General features: G+C 35.9%; 1 protein-coding gene across 3 annotated transcripts in view; it reads left to right on the top strand.

Moving 5' to 3' along the window:
* The window catches only part of LOC120637598 (extracellular sulfatase SULF-1 homolog), a 119832-nt gene that overhangs the window by 89951 nt on the left and 5097 nt on the right, over positions 1 to 24784 (top strand). For all 3 annotated transcript variants that reach the window (XM_039909459.1, XM_039909458.1, XM_039909457.1), the window contains exons 4-13: positions 14612 to 14763; positions 16738 to 16907; positions 20585 to 20723; positions 21062 to 21249; positions 21338 to 21502; positions 21623 to 21821; positions 22173 to 22329; positions 22711 to 22853; positions 23068 to 24527; positions 24600 to 24714. In XM_039909459.1, the coding sequence (XP_039765393.1) occupies positions 14612 to 14763; positions 16738 to 16907; positions 20585 to 20723; positions 21062 to 21249; positions 21338 to 21502; positions 21623 to 21821; positions 22173 to 22329; positions 22711 to 22853; positions 23068 to 24527; positions 24600 to 24714 (2888 nt within the window). The remainder of the gene's footprint in view (positions 1 to 14611; positions 14764 to 16737; positions 16908 to 20584; positions 20724 to 21061; positions 21250 to 21337; positions 21503 to 21622; positions 21822 to 22172; positions 22330 to 22710; positions 22854 to 23067; positions 24528 to 24599; positions 24715 to 24784) is intronic.

Genomic DNA, 24784 nt, shown 5'->3' with positions numbered 1-24784 from the left:
TAAAAAAAACTTGCGTCCCCTTTACAACTCGCCTTATATACACCTAACAATTATTGACCTAATCATCAACCATTACAACTTTAAACATCGAAGCAAAAGCTCGTAACCTTAAAAAAAAAGATAAGGCAAAAAAGGAAGCTTAAACGTCTACATCTTACAGGATGTAGGTACCTACATAAGAGGTATGTTGACATCTGAAAAGGATAATGGCAAACCATTCCGTAATCGTCCGAGTTGTAAACGTTGCGTGGGGGAAGTGGACCTTCTGGTTGTGGATGAAAATAGCCCAAGAGTCAACCGTATTAAGCGCCTAAGCGTCTAACTTCTAGATTTCTTGTGAGTTTGTGTTTTAGGTACCTGAAAAAAAATTATGTCATTAATATGAGATAAAAATATTTCTCAGTTCTAATGATTACGTTCTCAAAACCGCTGTTACTTCTAAACTTATTACTTACCTAACCTAAACCTACCCTAACCTACATACTTACCTTTGAAATTCAGTTTACACCTATATATACTCACTTCATCAGTTAAACACTTCAAAGATTCATAATTATCTGCTTAAGGTCTATTATTCTGCAATGTTTTTACTTTTTACAAAAAAACCTGCAACGGCAAGACTGTGGTTGATGGACATTTTATATATGTATATTTCTTGTGTGTGTGTATGTCGCTGAACTCCTCCTAGACGGCTGGACCAATTTGAATGAATTTTTTGGTATACGTTTGGGTGGCACCCTGGATGGTTTAGATTCACAAATCAGCCCGACAGATGGCGCTGGGGTCAGCTAGTCTTATATATGTATATTCCTTGTGTTTGTGTATGTCGCTGAACTCCTCCTAAGCGGCTAAACCGATTTGAATGAATTTTTTGGTATGCGTTTGGGTGGCACCCTGGATGGTTTAGATTCACAAATCAGCCCGACAGATGGCGCTGGGGTAAAGATATAAGTCTTTTATTGGTTCAACTTACCCCGGTTTCCAGCTTGTGCTTGTGTCCAGCGAATTTTTGCTACTCGTATGTGTTTTGTCTTCTGTCCATCTCTTAAGAGTCAACCAACTATTCGCTTAGCTTACCTATTTAACAGGGTTTATTGTAAAAAAAACGGAAATTGACCTAATATTATAAATAGGTGTTTTTAATGGTACAAATTGATGCACCAAACAGATGGGCCATCTGATGGTAAGTGGCAAACCATTGGCTTAAATCAGAGCAACACTTCGCAGGGCATGCAAGCAACGCGCTCTGCAACATGCCGCCTTGTGTCCATGAACCTGAGGCCAAGGTTTTAAGCCTCATGAGCCTGTAACTACCAAGCCCTTCTGATCGGCAGCAGACATCATTGCAACATTGCTTCTTCCTTTCGGCAGAAATAAGCATGGCGGTAGTACTTTTCACACAGAATTCGGTCTCATAAAGCTCTACTACTTACTACTGTAATGAAATGAATAACTTAATAATAATAAATAATAGAAGAAAATAATAGCTACAGGGTTTACTGGGTTAGAACTATAGTAACAGATAAAACTATATACAACAACAGACCAGACATAACAATTTTAGATAAAGAAAATCTGTAACACCCATAATTTAAGCACCACCTACACCGATAAAATCTAAAAATATCTATCATAGAAATAATAACACAGTGGAAAATCAATAGCTCCAAAACTATCCCTATAATTATTTCATCCACAGGAGTAATACCTCACACTGTCCACGCAGGGTTAAAAACACTAAATATACATAAGTCTGCATATACACTCCTACAAAAAGCCGTTATATTAAACACATGTCGCCTGGTGCGAAAGTTTTTAACATGACTCTCCCGATTTTGCACTTGGCTCCGGCCCGTGCTCTCTTAATTATACCTTCGTAAAGAAGAGATTTAAATTTAATACAAAAAAATTATAATAATAATAACTTAACCGAATTCCAGGCAGACGCAATCCCGAGCAGAAGCTGTTATGCTATATTTAGTTTCCTGAGTATTTTGACGGTCATCTCTAATACTATAGTAGGTCAGATAAGGTGCCGTGACTGATGTCTTAAAACGTTGTCTAGTTGGTCATTTGTAAATTGTTAGAATATTTCTCGTAGCGTTTCGTTTTGTTATGGCTTTTTGATTTCATTGGAATGCCGCGAGAAATTTTCTTACGGAAGTCGAAACTACAACGTATATCATTCAATGCAATCTGAGTTATTTCTTATTTGGTAATGTAGTGATTTGAAGTAGGTATGTAGTAGGTAAGTAGTATGGAATGCCTTTACACCTTCCATTTTCCCCAGTATCTACGATATGAGTACCTTAAAATCAATAGTGAATAGGCATCTTCTAGGCAAGCGCGTTTCACTTAAGGCTGCATCATCATTTACCATCAGGTGTGATTGCAGTCAAGCGGTCGTCTATAAACAATAAAAAATAATATATATATATTAATTCAATCTAATCTAAAATCTTAAGATGGCAGACTAAATATAGTATTGCTCTATCCTTTTCATACTTTTCCCTGTTGATCAGATTAATTGTGTCATTTTATGCTCCACTCACGTCATTATTATTAACAATATTTTGTATATATAGGGGGAAGTCCTCTAGTGGCGGTCACCTAAGGATTTCAGGTAGTAAATCAAAAGTAGTGCGAAAACTGTAACATTCTTTATTAATTAATAAAGACAATAAACTTTAAAATAAATATAAATTAACAAACACGCAACTTCTGCATTATTATATTTAAAAACCATAATATTGCCTGTGTGCGTATTAAAGAGATGAATATTGTCAATAATGTTGACTGTCTGCGGGCAGCCTATATATTGGATTAGATTGGTTAATAAAGCGGGCGTTAATCCAGTTGTGCTTTTATTAAAGCAGAATAATGAAGTAACTGTTTTGAACGTTGTGTCAGACAATTATTGTCTATCCTGTTCATAAGCAGGACGTCCACGGCCTTAATGTCAAATGTCCCAATTATTTCAATTGGGACGTGAAATTAGTAGATCTTTAAACAGGAAAAAGTAAAGAGTTGGCTAGACTTAACTGCGAAAGCAGGCTTGAGTATTTTTTTTGACGTTCAGTAAGACGCAATGTAAGAAGCAATTGAAAACAATTCGGTGTCTTGAACGGTTTTATTCCCAGGTTGGGCCAAAGCATTTATTTTGTACTATTCTTTAAAAAATCAAAACTCTTTGTTGTTGGCTTCTTCTCGACTACATGGTACAAAACCATGAGAAAGTTATATCTTTTTACCTATAAGTATTTTTATCATAGTTTTTCTTATGTTCTTTTACATATAAAACAGTTACTCTAGAATTTTATCAAAGTTATTAAATGTTATATTTAGGAAAAAAAAACACTTATATTAAATTTTTAGTCCCAGTCCCTGCTCCTATATTTTTTATTTCAAGAATTTATTTTATGACAACGTCTGGCTACCGTGTGCGCTATAAGTAAGTACTTAATATGTATGAAATAATTCTAATAGGATAAGTTTCAGGTTCAGTGAAATAAGTACTACAAACGATGGTTGTTTAATTTGGTTTTGGTAATAACAAGCTACTTAACTCTAGTTCCTTAGTTATCTTGTTTTTTCCTAGTTGTATTATTTAAACTTGTAAAGCTAAAGGGAGTTCAAAGTGACAGACTCTGAGATGCCCCTTCCGTTTTTACTAATTACCTTCATAATGAAAGTTCATGAACGTGACATTAAGACACTTTCTTTAAATAAAACCTTCTTAAGTTTCTCTTTGAAGGTGTTTATTTTTGTCGTTTTTGAAGAAGGAATTAGACCACAGATTCCGATCAGAGGCTTATTGCGCAACTCATATATAAGTTGCAGTCGCCATGGCTTTATAACTGTTTTCAAAGTCAAAGTCAAAGTCAAATATTTCTTTGTTCAAATAGGCACATAGATGGCACTTTTGATTATATACAAAGTGTGTAAATTGCAGTGAGTAGTGATGGCGATTAAACTACAATCGTAAACTTAAAACTAAAGCTACGAGGGTTTCAAACGCGCCCTGGTCTAAGAAGAAGCCCACAACAAACTTAGCCAGTTGTTCTTTTTGTTATCACCATCTCACATTGTCATTAGGAAAATATTTAAGAAGCAACCTGGTTAGAGCAATTGTTCACACCCAAGCTTTTTTATCGTATACGTAATCTTTTATACTATAATAGGACTTTTCTATAAGCTTTCGCTTAATACAAACTTTGAAATTTTTTAGGTACATCCCCAAGATATCAACCGGTAATTTATTGTAAAATTGTCTACAATTGTTTTAAGTCTGACAATGATATTTGACATTAATAGGTACTAGCCTAATTATAAATCATGTAAATTATTTAATAAATATGCTGTTTGCCGCTGATATTATAATCACCAGATTCCATATGCAACAACTATTAAAACGTCAAATTTTATTGCTTACTTAGATTCTCAGAGATTATTTGGCGATTTAAAATCAACCCTAGGTATAATTAAATAATATAAATAATTTTATTTTGGAATACTTCCAGGAGAGGCAATCTATTAACACAGCTCTCTAAAAACATTATGAACCGAATGCAATATAGTCCCGACTTCCGAGACAGCCCCATCATTAGGTATTGTTATTAAATGTGAATCGGGGAGCGTTCATATTTAAGGTACCCTATGATTGAACTAAATATTTAAGTATTACTACTTATATAACTACTAGAGGCAATCTATTAACACAGCTCTCTAAAAACATTATGAACCGAATGCAATATAGTCCCGACTTCCGAGACAGCCCCATCATTAGGTATTGTTATTAAATGTGAATCGGGGAGCGTTCATATTTAAGGTACCCTTTGATTGAACTAAATATGTAAGTATTACTATTTATATATGGAATCGTTAAAAGAAAACCTTTTCCCGTTCAATCCGAGATGACGATAGTGATAACGATTGTGTTGTGCAATAAAACCAGAAGATCGGATAACTTGGTGTTTGTCATCGACGTGTAAAATGTAAGTCGTCGTAAGGTAATTACGACGAAAGTATCTATTTCGAATATATCGAAGTAAGTTTCAGGTAAAACCGTGAACTATACATCTATTTTTGAATATTCTCCGGTCTGGTGAGGGAGGTTTCGGCCATGGATAGTTACCCCCGCCTGATAATGACGGGCTGCTAAACAATTTAACATCTTAGTACCAGCAGATACCAGCAGATTGCAGACAAGGGCTAACTTGTAGAGAGAAAAAAAAAAAAAAACATTTTGTACTGAGACTACAGATTCAAATTCCATGCTTCCTCAGATAAAAGCCAAATTTGTAGAGTTATAACTTTATTCAATTGGTAGAAGATACTTTTAGTTTAAACTCATCTGTCCTTTAGCCAATCATTCTTCTTATTCGCCTATATTTATCGACGGTAATTGAATGCGGAGCATCTTATTTTTCCCGGCGGCGACGCGGCCGTCCGAAGGGGCACCATTGTATTCCTAATTAAGTTGTCAATCGATTCTCGTCCTTGACTTGAACTCATTAATATCGGCCACCCACAGCTGCAGCCCGTTAGGAATCGATTTCTGGACGTTATTCTTTTGCCTATTTCACATACCTACCCAGTGCCAGATTTATATTTTTTACGCATTTAAGGCACTTTATTTCCGCCGCTCATTAGTAAGGAAGGGGCTGAAATACAGATAAAGCATAATTCTTAGTTAAACTTAATAGACACGAATGTAAACAATAGAATGATTTTTTAACAAAAATTACAATATCTATAGGAATGAGTTTCTATAGGCATTAAACTTTTTAATATAAAAACCACGACAAACCAGTGAACTTTATCCAGTTTGAATTTTATCCTCTGTAATCGAGTAAGCGCCCTTAATCTGCCGCCCCTAGGCAATGCAGCAATCCAGGACTAAAAATGTTGGACCTTTAAACCCGATTTTTTTTTATTCTTAACGTGAAGGTAATGCATTCGTTCATTATATGGAGAGATTGTATTGTGATGTCCGATAGCAGTTTTGAATTTATTTCAGTGTAAGTATTTTCAAAGTCAAAAGTAAATATTCTTTATTCAAAAAGATGGCACTTTTGATGCGTATCACAGATAAAAAAATGTTTATCTTCAAAGTTCCAGTCTAACTTTAATCGACCCCTTTGATTCGAGATGTAACTAAGACCTTCCGTAATTATCGCTGAGTCGGAAACTAGTGAAATCTTTATTTTAAATCATAGTCCGTCCATTTATTGTAGTGTGGATACACCCACCTGTATCATCACATTTACCTTTATGCGGTTGGTACAAGTTTGAAGTAAACGAAGTTCTTAATTTTTTTAATCGATAATTATGATCTATAATTGATTTTGTCTGGTATTTATTAGCAGAATAGCATAACTCCGTACAAAATTAGGTCCTATGAAGTTGGAATTTATGCATGGAAGATCATTAACTTATGAAAGCCATACGGCGTTAGTGTTTTAGGTATAATGCCCGTAAGTAATCATTTGAGCGGTAACTATATATTTTTTGGATTAAAATATTTAAATTTAATAGGTAATTAATGTTGCTTAGTTTATAAATTATTAGAATAAATAAATAACTCTTGTTAATATTTCCATATAATTGTACTGTAGGTACAATATGTGTTTTTTTTCTGCTAAGAATTCTTTTTGTGTAGATAGAGTAAGCAGAGCTCATATGAGGGCAACAAGACAAACCTTTTATTTTTTTTAATCGAATCTAAGATCTTATACCCTTACATAAATAATTAGTTCAATAAAGAGTAACAAAATTGGGACACTAATTGTGCACCATAAGCTTGTGACTTGTACCAAACTAATCAGTAGCTTGAGCGTTCGGACCGTACAAATCTGACGGTACTTCCTCCATCTCACTTTGTGGGCGTAGCACGTGGCGCATCGCCATCTCGCAACTCATTCAGAATTTACATGAATGACATTGTGTGCCATTTATTTTTACTTAACCCTTTGATTATGTGACGATTTGTCTGTATTATGTAAATTATTGAATTATTTATACGCCAGTTTGAATTAATATCTACGTGAAAGTTACAACACCAGTTGACATTTGATGATCGATTTGGGAGGCATCGGGGCAGTCATCATTACTAACACCCAAACATTCCCTAAAAGTCAAATTTCGTTATTTATCAGACAAGCCTACTGAAGAGATGCATCTTTCTTAAGATAGAGGCCCTGTGCTTTAAGGAGCTGATAATATTAATTATATAAATCTCAATTTATGAACCAGTAAATCATCATCATAAATTTACCAGCGAGCACATTACAAATTAAACGAGTTAATAGCGTTAAAGGTTAGATCGGTACTTCCTTTTCATCTCATCTCGTTAGCGTAGCACATGGCACGTTGCCGTCTCGCAATCCATTTAGAATCTACGTCAATGACAACGTGGTCATCGATGACTCTTACTTACTCTTTGATAACATTGACGTGCTCATTGTATGTAAATGATATTCTTAATACGCCCAATGGATGGCGATTTTCACTAACACCTACGTAAATTGCACATCATTCATTCCCGTTTATTGAGTGATTATCGAGGTTCAAGTGTGGTCTTTATATTTTTCAATAATACTATACGAATAACATTTAAGTTGTCCCAAGTCGTACCTTAGACCGCCAACCTACCTTGTTCCATTTTTTATGTGCTCTATATCCATAGCTCCTATTAAAGGAGACCTATGCTTTTGGGCAAAGGAGTGGACAATCAATTATGAATGCAACGCAATGAACTTGTGACTTGCACCGAAATGATCGCCTTGTTTGTGACTTGTACCAAACTAATCAGTAGCGCTAACGGTTGGACCGTACAAATCCGACGGCACTTCCTCGATTTCACCTCGTGGGCGTAGCACGTGGCGCCGCGCCGCCTCGCAACCCATTCAGAATTTATATGAATGACATTGTGCTCGTCGATGACTCTTACTTACTCTTTGGTAATGCGACGACGTGCCCGCATTATGTAAATGATTGAATTCTTAATACGCCCCGTGGGTGAGGGATTTCATTAACACCTACATTAATGTCGCAATTCGCATTTATCGAACTGATTTCACGGCTCTACTGTTGTAGCGACAAGTTATTAGGAATGTCACCAATTTATTACAGGACACCGTTCTATTATTTTTGAGAAAATAATATAGGTAGGCAACTATTACTTGCTTAAAAGTTGTGAGGTTTTCCATCAGAAGAAATCCTGGAATTAAAAAAATTCATGGAGAGCACATCAAGCCGGGTCTCGGAAATTATAACTTGTAATAATAAACGCCAACCCACATTGATGGAGCACCGTGATGGGTTTTGATTCTAAAATCCTCTCTCCTATTGAACATACATATAGCCTGTGGTTAGTGATAATGGTAATGGGGTTTACACAGTTTAAGCAATAAGTTTTGAGCAATTTGTGACTTTTCTAAGAAGTCAGAACTCTGACTCTTGTAAGAAATAATTACATTCATAAAGGTCGTTTACACAGTCCAGCTGCGAGAGTATGTCAGATTGTATTAAAAATTTATATATTGTGGCTTTTTTTAAAACCTACACTCTTACTGTAACTTAGTACCACTTTTAAGTACAATTTTTAAGGTAAACTCTTATTCAACTTTGTTCTCAGTTAATCCGTATGTCCAAACGGTATGTCCAAATTACATCGCAGGCAATTTCGGAGATCACAATGCAACCTAGAGTTTACCTCTGCAAGTACCCTTGAGTAAGTCTTGTCACGAGTTTCTTGCTATTTTCAACTTGTAGAAGTAACTGGTACTGGTACACCTGCTTAATGCACAAATAACAGGGACATTCCACTTGCATGAGCTTCTTTGATGCTACGTCACGATGCAAACAAGTCATAGCTATTGATCGCTGCGACCGATGTCATGGGTCTCGACGGCAGTGTTAAAACGTTGGATCGCTGCTATCTGCGTGCTATCGCTGCAACGGATTGTACTCGTATCGTATGTATGTGTAACCCTTAATAAGCGCAGCTTGCAGCTGCTGTGACCTAAAATAAACATTTTAGTGTTAAAACGCTGTCACCGCAGTTATCTAGAAATGTTGACTCACTATCTCCTTAGAAATTGAACACGGAATACTAATGTATAGCTGTGACTGGTAAATTAGGATCTATTCGTGAAATCTCGAGCATTTTGATAAGTCGTTGCAAGCTGTCGACTAATTTACTGCCACTGCGAATTGTCTACCAGTTAATTGCTCACCGACGCGACGTCTATTATTATCTAAGTTCTAATTAAATTTGCGGTTACTGCCTATATTCAATCCTTTATAAATATAGCCATTAATATAAACATTCTAATCTCAAGTTTTTCTGCGTTCTATTTCTACATATTGTATAGCAACTTAATTTATAATGCCATCTATCGCTGTAACTTTATTACATAAAATGGCTTCTCAGAAATAGATATACGTTTGTTTTAGTATAGCTGGTCATAGAAAATGCCTCTAATGTTTCCTTTTTTAAATTTGTTTCTTGAATTTTATAGTCATTAATTTTATTTATTTCATTAGGTAATTTAGTAATTTATGAAAATTTCCTGTGTTATCTGTGCGACATTACAAACGTGAGGTTGACAAGCATCGAAGCGGACGAAAAGCATACCTATGTATTGTTAGTAAACAGCATTACAAAAGGGAGTTTTAACACGGTGTAGTTAAAATGCAGAAAAAACAGCAAACACGTAGCCGTGCAGCACTTTTCTCTATTTTTTACACAAGGTTTGAATTGCGAATTGCGGAGTTTCTGTAGATGTGTGAAGAAGCCCGCAGTTCGAAAGGAGATACGTTCTATTTTACCCCGACGACGTTATAATAGTGATGGTCCAAAGACCACGTTATCGAGACTCTCAATATTCATATTAAGAGCGAATTCCGGCCGACCAAGTACGGAGACAAGCCCAGGAAAAGAAGAAGAAGAAGAAGAAGATTAAGAGCTAAATGGCAATCTAAGAGCTACGAATGTTTCCTCATTAAGGGCAACGATTACGTCATAGGTAAATTTAGAGGGTACAACTATAATTATTGTGTGTGTATGCATAAATTTACCAATTAAGATCACTCTGTTAGCATGTCGTAACCAATTTAAAGTTTGATAGATAAATGGACCACAATACTTACCTATGAGTTATGGGGTCAAAGTCCTCTGAATGCAATACCTACTCTTACTAAGCTCTTCAGTAGCTAAATTAAATTCCTTTGTCCCTCTTATCCCGTCTTGTCGGTGTAAACGGTAAAACTGGGACGCTCGCAGAATTCCATGACAATTAATACAACTTCCCGGTAGGCCGTCGTATTTATTAAGGAAATTGCAATACTGCAAAAGCTATGTTTAAGGGAAAATTGCAAAGCTCGAAACGCTAGGTTTAAAGGAAAGTACATAAATCCGAATAACCAGTAGTTAGAAGGAACTTCATCATTATCCACACAATATCGGGTAGTGGAGATTGTAATTTTATTAGTGTTTTTACCTACACTTTGAGGAATTATCAATTTAATAAATTTAAAATGCATATAAAAATTATTCGGAACCGACATGATTTGAACCTGCGACTCTTTGGCAATCGCGGCCTGAATAAGTAATATGGACCTTTGAAAAAGTAGATCGAAACTGCAACGTTTCCTGCTAGATGACGGTACAGTCGCTATAAGACTGATGTAAAAGGCATATACTAATTTCAGCATCGACGGTAGGAGAGCCGTATTGGAAAAAGCGCTCAGGCCGCGATTGCCAGAGAATCGCAGGTTCAAATCCTGTCGGTTCCGAAAATTTTTTATGTGCATTTTAAATTTATTAAATAGTGGAGATTGGTTTTGGCCTTATGTCCACCGGTTTGGCCAAATGCGGATTGGTAGACTTCACACGATTTTGAGAACGTTATGGACAACTCGCGTGCAGGTTTCCTCATGGTGTTGCCCTTCACCGCAAAGCAAGTGATATTTTAATTGTTTGAATTAAAAACGCACATATCTCAGAAAATTCAGAGGTGCAGGCGATCAAACTCGGTCCCCCCAAAAGGCCGAAGCCCCAACACAAGGCCAGCGTTGGTTCTTATTTTAAATTTGTTTTACAAAATTGTAAAAGTGCAAATCTGTTAGGGAATTTAGGTGAAAAGTTTCTATAGTAGTGTATTATTAAAGTACAAACCAGACTTATCTGCATTAATTGCAGTGCCGCATAATGTTATCTAGTATCACGACCTGCATAATCACTTTAGTGGATTGACATTAATTAAATACTTAAATAAAGCCCTTTATAGGTATAATTCTTGAATTTATTCATGTAATTTTCGTCGAATTGTAAGTACGTAGGTATAAATGGTAGGTATAGTATATCTTAAGTTCCTTTGTGAGTACCCTATCTGTATGCGCTTTCATATTAAATTCGGAATGTACAGACAGACGTGTTGTTCAATTTAATGACATAACATGACAGCTATTTGATAACAACGACAGCTAGTCCGAGATTAGATACGTGACTCGAATGTATAATGTGCTGCACCCAGATTATTTTGAACTCCACAAGACTACATAATCAGAATTCCTATTGCTTATAAGCTTTGAGTTGCGGTGGCCCATTTTGCAGTGGGTAGGTACTGCAGGAATAATAAAATTAGATATTCTTAAAAGTGTTGAGTCGAGTATTCGATGCTGCTCTATTCAGTAACTTTCCTTACAGTAGCTAGTCGGTGAAGAGCTGTCATCTCTTCGTAAAATTTGCGTTTTGTATGCAGTCACATATTTGAGCTGTTACTGAATCGAACAGGTGTGAAATGATCTTTTTAAAAACTCTAACTTGGTTGTTTCTTTATGAATTTGTCGTCATTTGCGACGCATGGACGCATACCTACACTCTTAAGAGGCCGAGGAAGACGGAGAGACCGAGAGCCTAATGGAGTGAAAAGGAACATGACGGTTTGAAACGAAGTTGCTTCAAACTGCAATGAACAACTTTAACCATCGATGGCAAATTAATGACTTGAATTGTTTAAATATGGAAGTAAAATAAATATTTGAAGTAATAAAAGATTGTATTTTACAGAACCCTGTGTTAAGTAGAATGGTTGTCGGCACACCCAAACCACAACAATTTTATTCTTATACAATCGTATTGTCTTTATAATTTTGGCGTGCTCAATTTCCGCTAATTCATGGGCTTCATAACTCCTTTTATTATTGAGACTCTGACTTTGATTTTTTGAGATCTGCGATACAAAAATGTTATTTTCCAACTTTTTAAAAATCATGCACATTTTTCATTACTTTTTTTATAAGAAAATTAAAATATTATGTAAATCTACTGGACTTAGTGGGCGTGTGTGTCTGAAGTATCTGGATTAAAATTCTCTCTGGTGTCCTGGATTTCATAAGAAGTATAATGTATTAGGTAGGTACTTACTTTTAGTCTCTACAAGTAGTTGTATTATAAATGCATATTTTAGGAAAGGTTCATGTGTTATTTATATAAAAACGTTCTAAAGTTGGAGGTCGTACTTAATTTGATAATTTCCGATACGATGCTGTTTAGCTTTGATTATAAACACACTTAATGCAAGTTTACTCATACTTGTACAACTCAGTACAGAGGTACTCAGCTCTGCTTACATTTTAAGATAGTATTCTAGCTCGCAGTAATCAACGCTTCATCGGCGGTACCAGTAGGGCTGTAATTTTATATTTACCAGAAATTTTATATTTGTCTAGTGGCTTTGACCGTGGCTAGTTACCACCCTACCGACAAAGACGTGCCGTTAAGCGATTTAGTGTTCCATTGCGATGTCGCGTAGAAACCTATTAGGGTGTATGTCTACAATACTCCCTAACATGTAAGCCCGCTACTGTCTTAGACTGCATCATCACTTACCATCATGTGTGATTGCAGTCAAGGGCTAACTTCTAGTGGAAAAAAAAATATCTCAAGCATTTTATCGTAATAGAATGATTAGTAAGTTTATAAAAAGGTACTGTATCAGTATGATTGATTCTGAAGATGAAACTATCATAAATAGGTATCGCGTTATTTTAGTAATTCATAAAAATGGCACTCGTGGATCGTATTATGTTAATTATTGTATTAACCATTTTTAAAATAATCACTTTAGAATTTGCAATGGAAATAGGTAATTTATACATAACCATGAGATTGTGGTTACAAACATTTGGACCAACATAGGTACGATATCTACCTACCTACCTATATAGGCCAAATGTTTGTAAAGTTAGGTATGTTATATGTTTGTAACGGATGTGAATAAGATTTGGAAAACATTTAGAACATGATTAACAAAAAGCTATATACCTACAAAACTTCATTATCGCTGACAAAAACTAGTATGCTTGCAAAAGCTTTAATAATTTGTCTCGCCCGTCGGATTTATTTTTCCGTATTATCAACCCTAGTTGTGCGCTCGCCGGGAAAATTAAAAACTTCGCAAGTCGCAACTCAACATAGCATCTCCGAGGCCGAAATTAAAAATTCGGTACCTACTATTGTTTTACAAATAGCGCATTTCGAAAACATTCGTCAGACTACATCTGTTTGGTAGTAATACTTCTTTAAAAGAAGCCTTAAGCGATACATTGAAACCACTTTGTTTCTTACCGAAATAAACTTTTTTTTTTTTGATTGTAGCCTTACCTCTCGCAATATAAAACCTTTCCAAGATTATCGAACGTTTAAAATTACTGTATTCAACTAAATAACTTTGAGATTATTCTTTAGATTTCGTAAGAATATTTTACGACCTACTTGGCGTAGCGGTGAGTGTTGTGGTTTTAAGTGGGAGGTCCCGGGATCGATCCCTGGCAGGGGAAATTTGGGAATTTATAATGTCTGAATTTCCTCTTGTCTAGTTTGGTCGCAGGCTTCAGCCGTGGCCACCCTACCGTCAAAGACGTGCCGCTAAGGCGATTAACCGTTCCAGTATGATGTCCCGTAGAAACCGATAAGGGGTTTCAAATAACTTACTCACCTCTAACAGGTTAGCCCGTCACCATCTTAACCTGCATCATTACTTACGAGAAGGTGAGAGTACAGCCAAGGGCTAACTTGTAGTGGAATAAAAAAAGGATAAATATCTACATTTGAATTAATAATAGAGTTACCTAAACCTTGGCGCCATTTCGTTTTTTGACTATGAATGCGAGGATCTTTACTTTACTAAGTTTGCTATTGAACTTCAATTTATTAATTTCGTCAATCTATGTCCATTAATATTAAATTCAAATTTAAATTCAAAATTCATTCAACAATCTTTGTTCTATCTTGTGTGAGAAGAAAGCGGAGCGGCTTGCTTCCAGGCAACCTTGTCATTAAGAAATTCATCAATAGTATAGTAACCTCGATGTATTAAACGTGTTTTTATACATTCTTTAAACTTATGTTATGGTAAACCATATAAGTACAAAAAAACGGTGAAGTATAATGGCGGTAAGTATAGTTGTGATAGCCCAGTGGTAGGACTTAGACTTCACTTTCGGGGGGCCGAGTTCCAAGCCCAGCTCTAACTTTTCTAAATTATGTGTTTTCAGCACTTATATATCACTTGCTTTAACGGTGTTCTCGATTTTGTTACAGGCTATTTCGGTAAATACTTGAACAAATACAACGGTTCATACATCCCCCCCGGATGGCGCGAGTGGGGCGGACTCATCATGAACTCCAAATACTACAACTACAGTGTTAACATGAATGGGAAGAGGATTAAACACGGCGATGATTACCACAGGGTATGTAACTTTTTTTTTAAATTATAGTTGTAATTGACGGATCAAAAAAAGGCCCAACTGACGGTAAATGCAAAACCATAGCTTATTTGCCGCTCTGTGTCCATCAATTGGGGGCGTAGGTGGTCCCCATGTGCCTGTAATTACACCGGCAACCACGCCCTTCAGAGCGGAACACAGCATTGCAACAATGCTGTTTAGCGGCAGAAGTAAGCATGGCGATCGTACTTCCCCAGATGAGCTCTGTCACAATAAGCTCTACTATTATTATAGTATATTATGAAAATTAAGCTCAATTCGCTATATTTATTTATTCGTAATCAACAGCGTTACAATAAAAATATATTTATAAATACTTTTACTTAAATCTAAGGCCACAAAGATAACATAAACATAGCATTTTGAAATAGTCTCGGATTTAACATAAAAATAGGTATTTTGAATTAATAAATATTTAAAAGAGTTAATAACATAAAAGTCCGCGAATGTTGACTTTAAAGTCAACATCTTCTGAGGATGCTCCGGTTTTAGATCGAATCGTGCGTAGAGGGTACATTGCCGAAGATCTGTTTGGTGTGGAGTATAAGGATTGAAGAAATTATAAATTACACCTAACACCATACAGATTCTCCTGCTTTTCGCGGGCTATAGGAAATTAAGCTTCATTTTCATAATCTTAATATATATAAATCTCTTGTCACGATGTTTGTCCGCGATGGACTCCTAAACTACTTAACCGATTTTAAATTAAATTGGCACACCGTGAGCAGTCTTTTCCAACTTAAGAGATAGGATAGTTTAGATTTTTAATTATAGTCGCAATTTTATTTTATTGCAAATTATTTTTCTATAATTAATTGACAGTCACATGTTATATATATATAATACTACTATACTAATTTAAGGCTTAGCGATACTGAATGCTTTAAAAACAAAATCAAACGCAGACGAAGTCGCGGGCAACAGCTAGTATATCATAGATTTCCGCAAAGTAACGCCTGCTTCCATCCAATAGTTCATAGTAACTACTACAAATAGTAAATAGTAATACAATAAGCAATAATAGCGGCTTCGGCATTTCTTTCACGGAGACTGAGTTTGATCTCCAGCAACACAGTATTTTCGGAGTTATACGCGTTTTTAATTTAAGCAATTCAAATATCACTTGCTTCAACGGTGAAGGAAAAACACCGTCAAGGAACCTGCATGCCTTAGGCTGCCAGTCCACCGGAGCGGAGCGAGGCAGCGGAGCCGAGAAACGGAGAAATATTAACCAATAGGATTGCACAAAATCTCCGCTGCTCTTAAGTGAACCAGACACAGTACGCAACTGCGCTCCGCATTAGTCCGTTTCTCGGCTTCGCTGCCTCGCTCCGTTTCGGTGGACTGGCAGCCTTAGAGTTCTATATAATGTTCGAAACTGTGTGTAAAGTCTACCAATCCGCAATTGGCCAGACTACGGCCAAAGCCCTTCATACTCAGAGTACACCCTTGCTCAGTACTAAACCGTTATTGGATAGAACAATGATGATGAAATAGTTCCGTACATTTTTGGCGACGGATTGTTGTAGTTTAATAGTTGTCTAGAAAGATTAACGGCCGTTAAAATGACATTAAATTACATACTAGTTACACGTGTTCAGCGAACGAAAAAAAATAAAGAAGCATAACTAGGTACTATCCAAAAAACAGAGCCCCGGTTGAAGTGCCTTGCGACGTGTGCCGCATGCGTTTAGTTCGCTAGTCATAATGCTGACAGCTTAACTGCCGGCCAATCACGGCTGATGCCGTGCCGCATCACATACATTAGAACCAATCATGTATTTTGCGATTCAATTTATGGCGCGTGTATATATAGACTGATTGGTACCGATTTCGAATGTCAATTTGTTGGAAAGGGCGACTTTTAAGTTCTTTTTGTTCGCTTTATTTATGTAAGCAGAAATTTTATGTTATTAAAAAATATATTTGTTTCAGGATTATTATCCGGATTTGATAGCCAACGACTCTATAGCATTTCTTCGAGCTTCTAAGCGAAGGTTCTCGAGGAAGCCAGTTCTTCTGGTGATGTCATTTCCCGCACCACACGGACCTGAGGATTCTGCTCCCCAGTACTCTCATCTCTTCTTTAACGTTACCACTCATCAGTACGTAAATTACCATGTATATACATATCAGTAAATTTCCGATTATTATCTAAGAGAGATTTGATTGAAGATGTTTCGTAAAAAATAATTTGTTCGTTAAAAGCAATAAGGACGCTTGACCAAAAGCCACTAGCTAAATGTCTGCTAGGTAGTTTGAGCCAAAATAACGCCCGCGGGAGAATAGTGGCCATTAGTGTTATCTTTGTAAATTACAACAGTCTAAAACTTTGAGGTTAACCTTTCACATAGGTTACTAACCTTTACTGTAAAGCCACAACAAAACGACTCGAAAATATGTAGATACGAGAGGTTCCATTAACGAGCTGCCATACTAACACGTAATATGCAGAGTCACCGGCATTTTCATTCAAAAATACCTGCAAGTCTGAGGAGCTCCTAGGAATGCCATTCATTCACTCCATCTACACGTACCTAATATAAGACACCATCTTAAGCAGGATTAAAAAGGACGGTTCGTCACTCCCATTTTTAATGTAGATCTTATGCAGTATACCTATATTTTTACTCAAACACAATATCGTCATGTATCTTTCAGAGAATCTTACCTTCACCTACAACCAAAAGTTACGTTTACATCAATACTTTGATTTTAAATTTTATAGTAGCTTCAACAACGTGTAATGGCATGGATGGCCCAGTGAGAGTCCTTCGCGTCTTTCAAACAACTCCTTGTAAATAAAATCTATTAATAGGATTAAGGCCAAAGAAAACCAACGTCGTCTTTATTGAAACTTGCATTAAAATTTACGGAAACTGGAGCAAGTAGGTATATATTGCCTAAATGTCTTCCTAACTGATGCGGTTGATACGTCAAAGGTACGTTGAACCATGAACTGCTGCAAATATGCGCCAATTAAAAATAATAACAATAATGCTAATTGTTTGTCAACAAACAAGCTCAGTTTAAATTCCGTAACCACTTTACATCGTTATACTTAAACGCGTTGCCGATTTAGATCTTATCACAAATCGCTTTATAATTGGATCTCAGAAGAGCGCGCATTGTAAACTGAACTGTATTATTCACGTAAAAAGTGGAGCCTTGAACCGACCTTGTTTCTTTTCGACGCGGAAATTCCGCTTACCAAACTTCGTACTTAGAGAAAGCCCCGAATAATTTTACCGCCACTCGGCCTTGCTCGCTGATTTATATTTTGCCAAGCTTTAAATGTTAGAAGTTTGTAAACATTTTTGTATTAACAGGGAAATCCTCAGCTTAACTGTTCAAAAATGTCGTGCCTCTTAAAACTCATACTGGACACAAAATAATTAAGAAACGTTTCGAATGTGAAAACTGAACTGAAACTCTCAATTTGATGTTTAGAGAACTCGATTCCCAGATCCCAGTCGTATTGAAATACCCGAAACTTGACTAATCATGAGTATTACGGTATTATTAAAAATTAAATTTGCAGTGGAATTGTATCTAACTTTGTCTAGGTACATTATTGTTTGTCAATAGTAGATTATAAATCTAGTTTTGTAACATCATTTTACAGTCGATGCGGTAGGTATTAGGCGGATGAGATGCAAATGCGCAAAGAAAGCGGAGAGTGTAATGTACCAAACTCATTCACATCACACTTCATACGATGATTTTCATCACACTTAAAACAGGATAAACTTTTAAATACGTTCTCAGAAAATAACTGACCATTTTGTACTGTTTTTCCACGGTATGATTGTTTCCTAAGCCGCTCTCTAGATTTTGGTCGAAACAGGTTATTCACTCACGATGCTTGATTATTTATTATTCCCGGCGGAGTCAATTCGACTGCTGCTCTACTTTCCAATTTAAACTGGACACTTTAAATAATTATTAACAATAGACCAAAAAGCGAAAATATTAATCACGAAAAATCGCGCGACAAGTTTTTTTTGCGCGCCAAGGTAAACCGACATACAACCTATACATATAAGTAACGCTGCTATATTGAAAACATAAAAAGGGGAAATTTTCGTATTTAAATCATGTTTAAAATAATGATTGTTCCAGGAAGAGTCGTGAGATGTTAATTATTTTGCTGACGTACCGACAAATATATCTATTTCATGTCCACGCAATATTCCAACGTGCAGCTAAGTAATTAGCTCCTACGTATATAAAACTCTGCTCCTAACAGAACTTGCCCATGCTTTGAGTGCTTATCTAATCAGGAATATCTAGGAAACCGATCACTCTGTTTGAACTTCGAACGACTCTTGCATTTAAAACATTTTGACACAAAAATTTAAATGAGAAAAAATATACTTTGTTATTTTTAGTAACTTTAACGTTATTAAAAATATGGCTATTACCCGGAATCCTTGTACGCTGCCATAATATTTCCAGACGATGACTTTAATATTCTATATTTGTCACAATTCGCAAATAGTGTCTTGTCGGGAAAACAGTCCATTTCGTGCAGCGTGCTAACGACAGAAATTGTCACAGCTGCGCCTTTAAATTCAAATATTCCTCGCACCAAGAAAGTTGTCAAAGCTGTCGCAATTCACGAATTCACGTTGTATTGATAAATATGCAAATGAATATTTAAACATTGGAGCATTGTAAGCATTGGAGATTCGAATTTAATACAAAATTTGTTTAGTAAAATACGTTAAGCTTACTTCTGGAAGGCGTAGATTTTTAATCTTTAAACTCACGCTGAAAGGTATTAATAGCTATGTTAAAGCATAGAATTAAGAACATACAAAAACCGTGTACGGGACTAATATTGAAGCACCAAAAACCACTCCACTTTAGTAGTGTTTCTCGAACAGACAGTTAGTTACTTCATTCCGTTTAGAAGTTGACAGTAATTATTTTCCGTTAATTCACATTCTAAAACAGCACTAGCTCACAAATTTTTCCATTCTTTTTTATAGTAAACATACTGTAAAAAATTATGGAAAAATTTGTGAGGTGTCAATCCGCGGGTGTGAAGTGAGACATGCTCGGGGCGTCTTCTCCGTTTTTGGACGCAATGCACTGCATGCATTAATGGCTGAATGAGGATTCTGTCTGTTCTTAATTGTGTGTGTTGAAGTCAATGTAATTTTTTGTATAGTTGGAATCATTGACCGTAGCTAGTTACCACCCTACCGATAAAGACGTGCCACCAAGGGGTCTAGCGTTCCCGTAGGATGTCTCGTAGAAACCAATAAGGGGTATGGGTTTAATATTATATAACTGCCATAACCCAACAAGCTAGCCAGGTTACCATCTTGGATTGCATCATCGTTTACCAGGTGATATTGCAGTGAAGGGCTAACTTGTAGTAGAATAAGAGAAAAACTTATTGAAGCATGCAAAAGTCGTATATTGTCGAAAACCAATATCAAAACCGACAATCAATAGTGACAGCACCTTGCGAGGCATACATTAATTTCCTTAGAGTTTATTGGTTGTTCTTTCACGCAGCAACAGATAGACGTGCTTTTTAGTGAGTGACACTATTGTTCAGTTCTGTTGTACATATAACATACGCTTTGTGTGGCCGCAAAACCAGTCTACTGGAGGGTGCCGATGCTAATAAAAAATAAAATGGACACTAATGTTCTTACCCAAAGATAAAATATTACTTAGTTGGAATAAAATATTTGTTTATTTTTTGAAATTAAGGCATCGTTCAGAAGTAATTAATGGCCACAAAATATTGATTTGTTTATTTCAGCACTCCAACTTATGATATGGCGCCAAATCCCGATAAGCAGTGGATCCTGCGCGTAACTGAGAAGATGAAACCAATCCACCGCCAGTTCACTGACTTGCTGATGACAAAAAGATTGCAGACCTTGCAAAGTGTAGACATGGTATATATCAATATTATAATTAACACGATTTTGTTCTTTGCTTGATACTATTAACAACGTTAAAGTAAATAATATATATTTATTACTCTTGTTCTTTATTAAACAACTACGAGTATGATAGAGGTACTCCTGTTCTTTCTTAGCGCCTCAGATTAAAATTCACGTTGCTGCGCCAAAACTCAAAGAGAAGTCACGAGTGTGGACCTGTAATAAAATAAATCTCAAAACCTCTCAGCTAGCGCGATATCCGATTGTGAATGTATCTTGCAGAATTATAAATCAGGCATAGCCATAAATTCTGATAGCTAAAGCCGATTACATCAGTTGAAAAATTGCAGGCTGTCGAACGTGTGTACCAGGCGCTCAAAGCGCTGGGGGAGTTAGATAACACTTACCTAGTCTACACGTCGGATCACGGATACCATCTGGGTCAATTCGGACTGGTTAAAGGCAAAAGCTTTCCCTTCGAGTTTGATATACGAGTTCCGTTTCTTGTTCGCGGTCCTGGAGTTGAACCGGGGACTGTGTGAGTATGAAATATGTTAAACAATTTTTTATTGATAGCTCGTTTTTTTGTATTAAGCGAATTGTACAATTATTTTCTTCTTTTGCAGAGTTGATGACATAGTACTCAACATCGACTTAGCACCAACATTTTTGGATATGGGTGGAGTAGCGTCTCCTGCGCACATGGACGGACGATCTTTACTGCCATTGTTGCAACCGCGAAGACGAAGGGCGGCGGGTTCGCATTGGCCTGACACATTTCTTGTCGAAAGGTAAGCAACCGTGGACCCGCACCTTGCTTTGAACAGTCACAAAAATAAAGGCTACTTTTGATTTTAAGTGGGTGAATCCGGTTCAATTTAGAAATGAATTATCAAATGAAATTTCCACAGTTCCGGTCGACGAGAAACTCAAGCACACTTGATGGAAGAGCGGTTACGGGCTCAGAAATACAGTCGACAGATGAACGAAAAGAAAGCAACAGTTGCACCACCTCTAGAGACATCGTCATCAGAAAGTGGGGACTTCGATGATGAATCCGAAGATGACTTTCTAGAGCTTGAAGATGACGATGTCGATGAAGACGAGAATGTAAGAATAATAAAATTTAAAAGTTAAATCTTAATTTACCAATAATGTGCCTTTTCGGTTACAATTTTTTAAACTCTTAACGCTTGGTTCTAACTCTTACAAATATTTATATTTGTGGCGTAATCCAAGAGTTAAATATTTAAGTAATATTAATTTTGTAATAGTAACTTTCGACAACGCGCCACAATCACAATCAAGGTTGATGTACGGATTAACAGGTTTTTACACCGTAACAGAATAAATAAAATGTAATATACCTTTTTTAATTAATTATAAGGATTTGGGAAACAGTTTTTAGTGAAGGTGGTTTTTTTCGAGCGTTATTATTTATATATAGCTGTTCTTCCCCAGGAAAGCACCGAAGCTCATGAAGAACCCAACAAGACAATAGAGCCTCTCATATCAAATGATAGCCACAATCCTATACTAGAAGCAAGTCTGGAAAAGGCTTTAAACGCAGAAGAGACGGGAACCAACAATCAACTGAACCCTTATCTAACCGCTTCAGGTATTTCCTTTAATCATTTAAAATTTGATAAACATATTGGGAATATAAGTTTTGAAATAGGTTAATTCATTTCTGTGGTTTTATAAATGATTTGTTAGTTTGTTAAAATGTTGTTTTAATTTAAAAGCATGTTTGCAGAGTATAAATCCCAGTCTCATCAACATACAAAAGTTAGGGGCAGATCAATTGTTTTAGATCCTACACATAGATGTACTTTAAAGGAGTATATGAGACATAAGTATCTACTAGAATTTATAGTGTTATTCGATGTTTTTTATCCTTAATTATAAATGGAGAATAATTTTCAAAACAAAAAAAAAACATAATTGTTTTGTTAATCTAATATGACTCGAATGATGATGGATGAAGTTATATTTGCAGACCTTGAAAGCAGTAACGGAAAAGCAGCACGTTTAGCGGTCGAATGTTCTAAAGCTGAGTTGCGTGCTCCATGCTCCGTTGGACGGAAATGGAAATGCGTTTTGGTAAATGGGCGATGGCGAAAACACAAGTGTAAATATGAGGTACGGTGATTTTAAATTACTTCGTGCCTCCTCTTACTGCTAACAATCGGTAATAAATAGAAGCTCCAGCTTGTCCATATCGTTGTAAGGAAATAAACTAAAAATATTTAAAGACACAAAGTCATCGGTAAAGATTTCTTTAAGCAAAATACTTTTGCGGTTTTCGAATAATATTTTTGTCTTGAAAGACACTAATTATTCATTAATTTTTCAGCCAAGTATTGGTGTAACTCAACCTAAAATGAGCACAAAAAAATGTGCTTGCTTTACTCCAAGTGGGCTTGTCTACACGAGACTAGAAACCGATGGCACAATCGCTAGACGACCTGCCGATTTAGTTAAGGAAAATATTACTAGGAGTCGCAGGTCTATTAATAATGATGTTTTTGAACCCAACACTGTTGACGGTATTTTGGAAGAGAATCCTAGTATAGGACATTTGAGTTTTAAAAACGAACCAGTAAATGAATTAGAAAAAAGAGTTATCGAAAACAACATAGATAAACTTATCAAAGAAACTGAAGCATTTCTTGAAGCCTATCAACGTACCAAAGATAATATAGATCATAAGAGAACTAAACGGCGCGCACAGCACTGGAACCACAACAAACATAAACAAAAAACTGAACCATTGTTGAATAACAATGAATCATCATTGGAATGTAAGATTGAAGAAAACGGAACGGTTAATTGTTCACAAGTAATTTATAACGATTTAAAAGCATGGCATACAAATAGACTGAGTTTAGAAGACCAAATAAGACAACTTAGAACAAAACTGGAAGACTTAAAAGAAATTAAAAGGCATTTAAAAATTAGTAAACCAGCAGTTGAAGTACAAACTATAAATCCTTCGTATACAATCAAGAATTTAGATAACAAGACCTTTGTTCACAATAACCACACAAAAGACAACTTCAGGAAAAATCGAATACACAGAATAAAATCAAAAAATAGAAACGTTACTTCTTTTGATAAAAAATTTAGGCAATCGAATGAATACATCATACCTACTGTGAATGCTAACACCAAAGATGACATTTTCAATATACAGTTGAAAAGCGATACAACCACTGAAACAATTGTACATTTTGTTAACATTTCTGATCAAACAGAAACTGCAACAAATCATTCTTTGGTTCTGGACGAACTACCAAAGTTATCTATTACTACTAATTTGGTTACTACTGAAGCAAATTTCATCGATCAAAATACAATAGACTACAAAGATACCCATACTAGTGGAACAGATGCTAATTTAGACATAGCTACGACTGAATTTACAAAACCACCCGAAGTTACAAGCCCAAAGCAAACAAAACCAAACGAAAACCCTACCACTAATTGGAAACCAACAACGTCCGATATTTTATCCACTTTACATTTCTATACTTCAGCAGCAGATGATTTTATATCAAGCCATAAACTAAATCCTACACAGAAACCACACCACCAAGCTAACAGACCTAAACAGCAAGGAAAACATAAAACTAATACGGCTACATTAGGTCCAACGAGATTTGACGCTTCGGAGTATGAACAAATAAATCCAAACAAAGGAGACACAAATAATAATGGTATATTCAGTAAGCCATTCGATATATTTCAAAGACGACTTCATCCCTTGTTTATTGAAAACGAAGATAAACACGTGTGTTATTGTGAGGAAAATCGGTTTGTAACTGTCTCAGTTCTATAAATATTTTATTATGAACTGTTTTTTAATAGCGCTAAATTCTTTTGTAGGAAAATAAAACCTGTTGTCAACACTTATTTGGAAGCAGCACAAAGGTTGAGAGACGAGCGAAGAAAACTGAAAGAACAAAGATTAAAAAAGAAATTGAGAAAAGCAAAAAAGAAGGTATGAAGATTCTTGTAGTACTACTATTCTAGTAGTCAAACTAATATGGATAGCTAATGGTGCTACAATA

The sequence above is a fragment of the Pararge aegeria genome, chromosome 4, assembly GCF_905163445.1.
Source record: "Pararge aegeria chromosome 4, ilParAegt1.1, whole genome shotgun sequence".
Classification (NCBI taxonomy): Eukaryota; Metazoa; Arthropoda; class Insecta; order Lepidoptera; family Nymphalidae; genus Pararge; species Pararge aegeria.
Note: the sequence above shows the minus strand (reverse complement) of the source record. Positions and strands in the feature narration are given on the sequence as shown.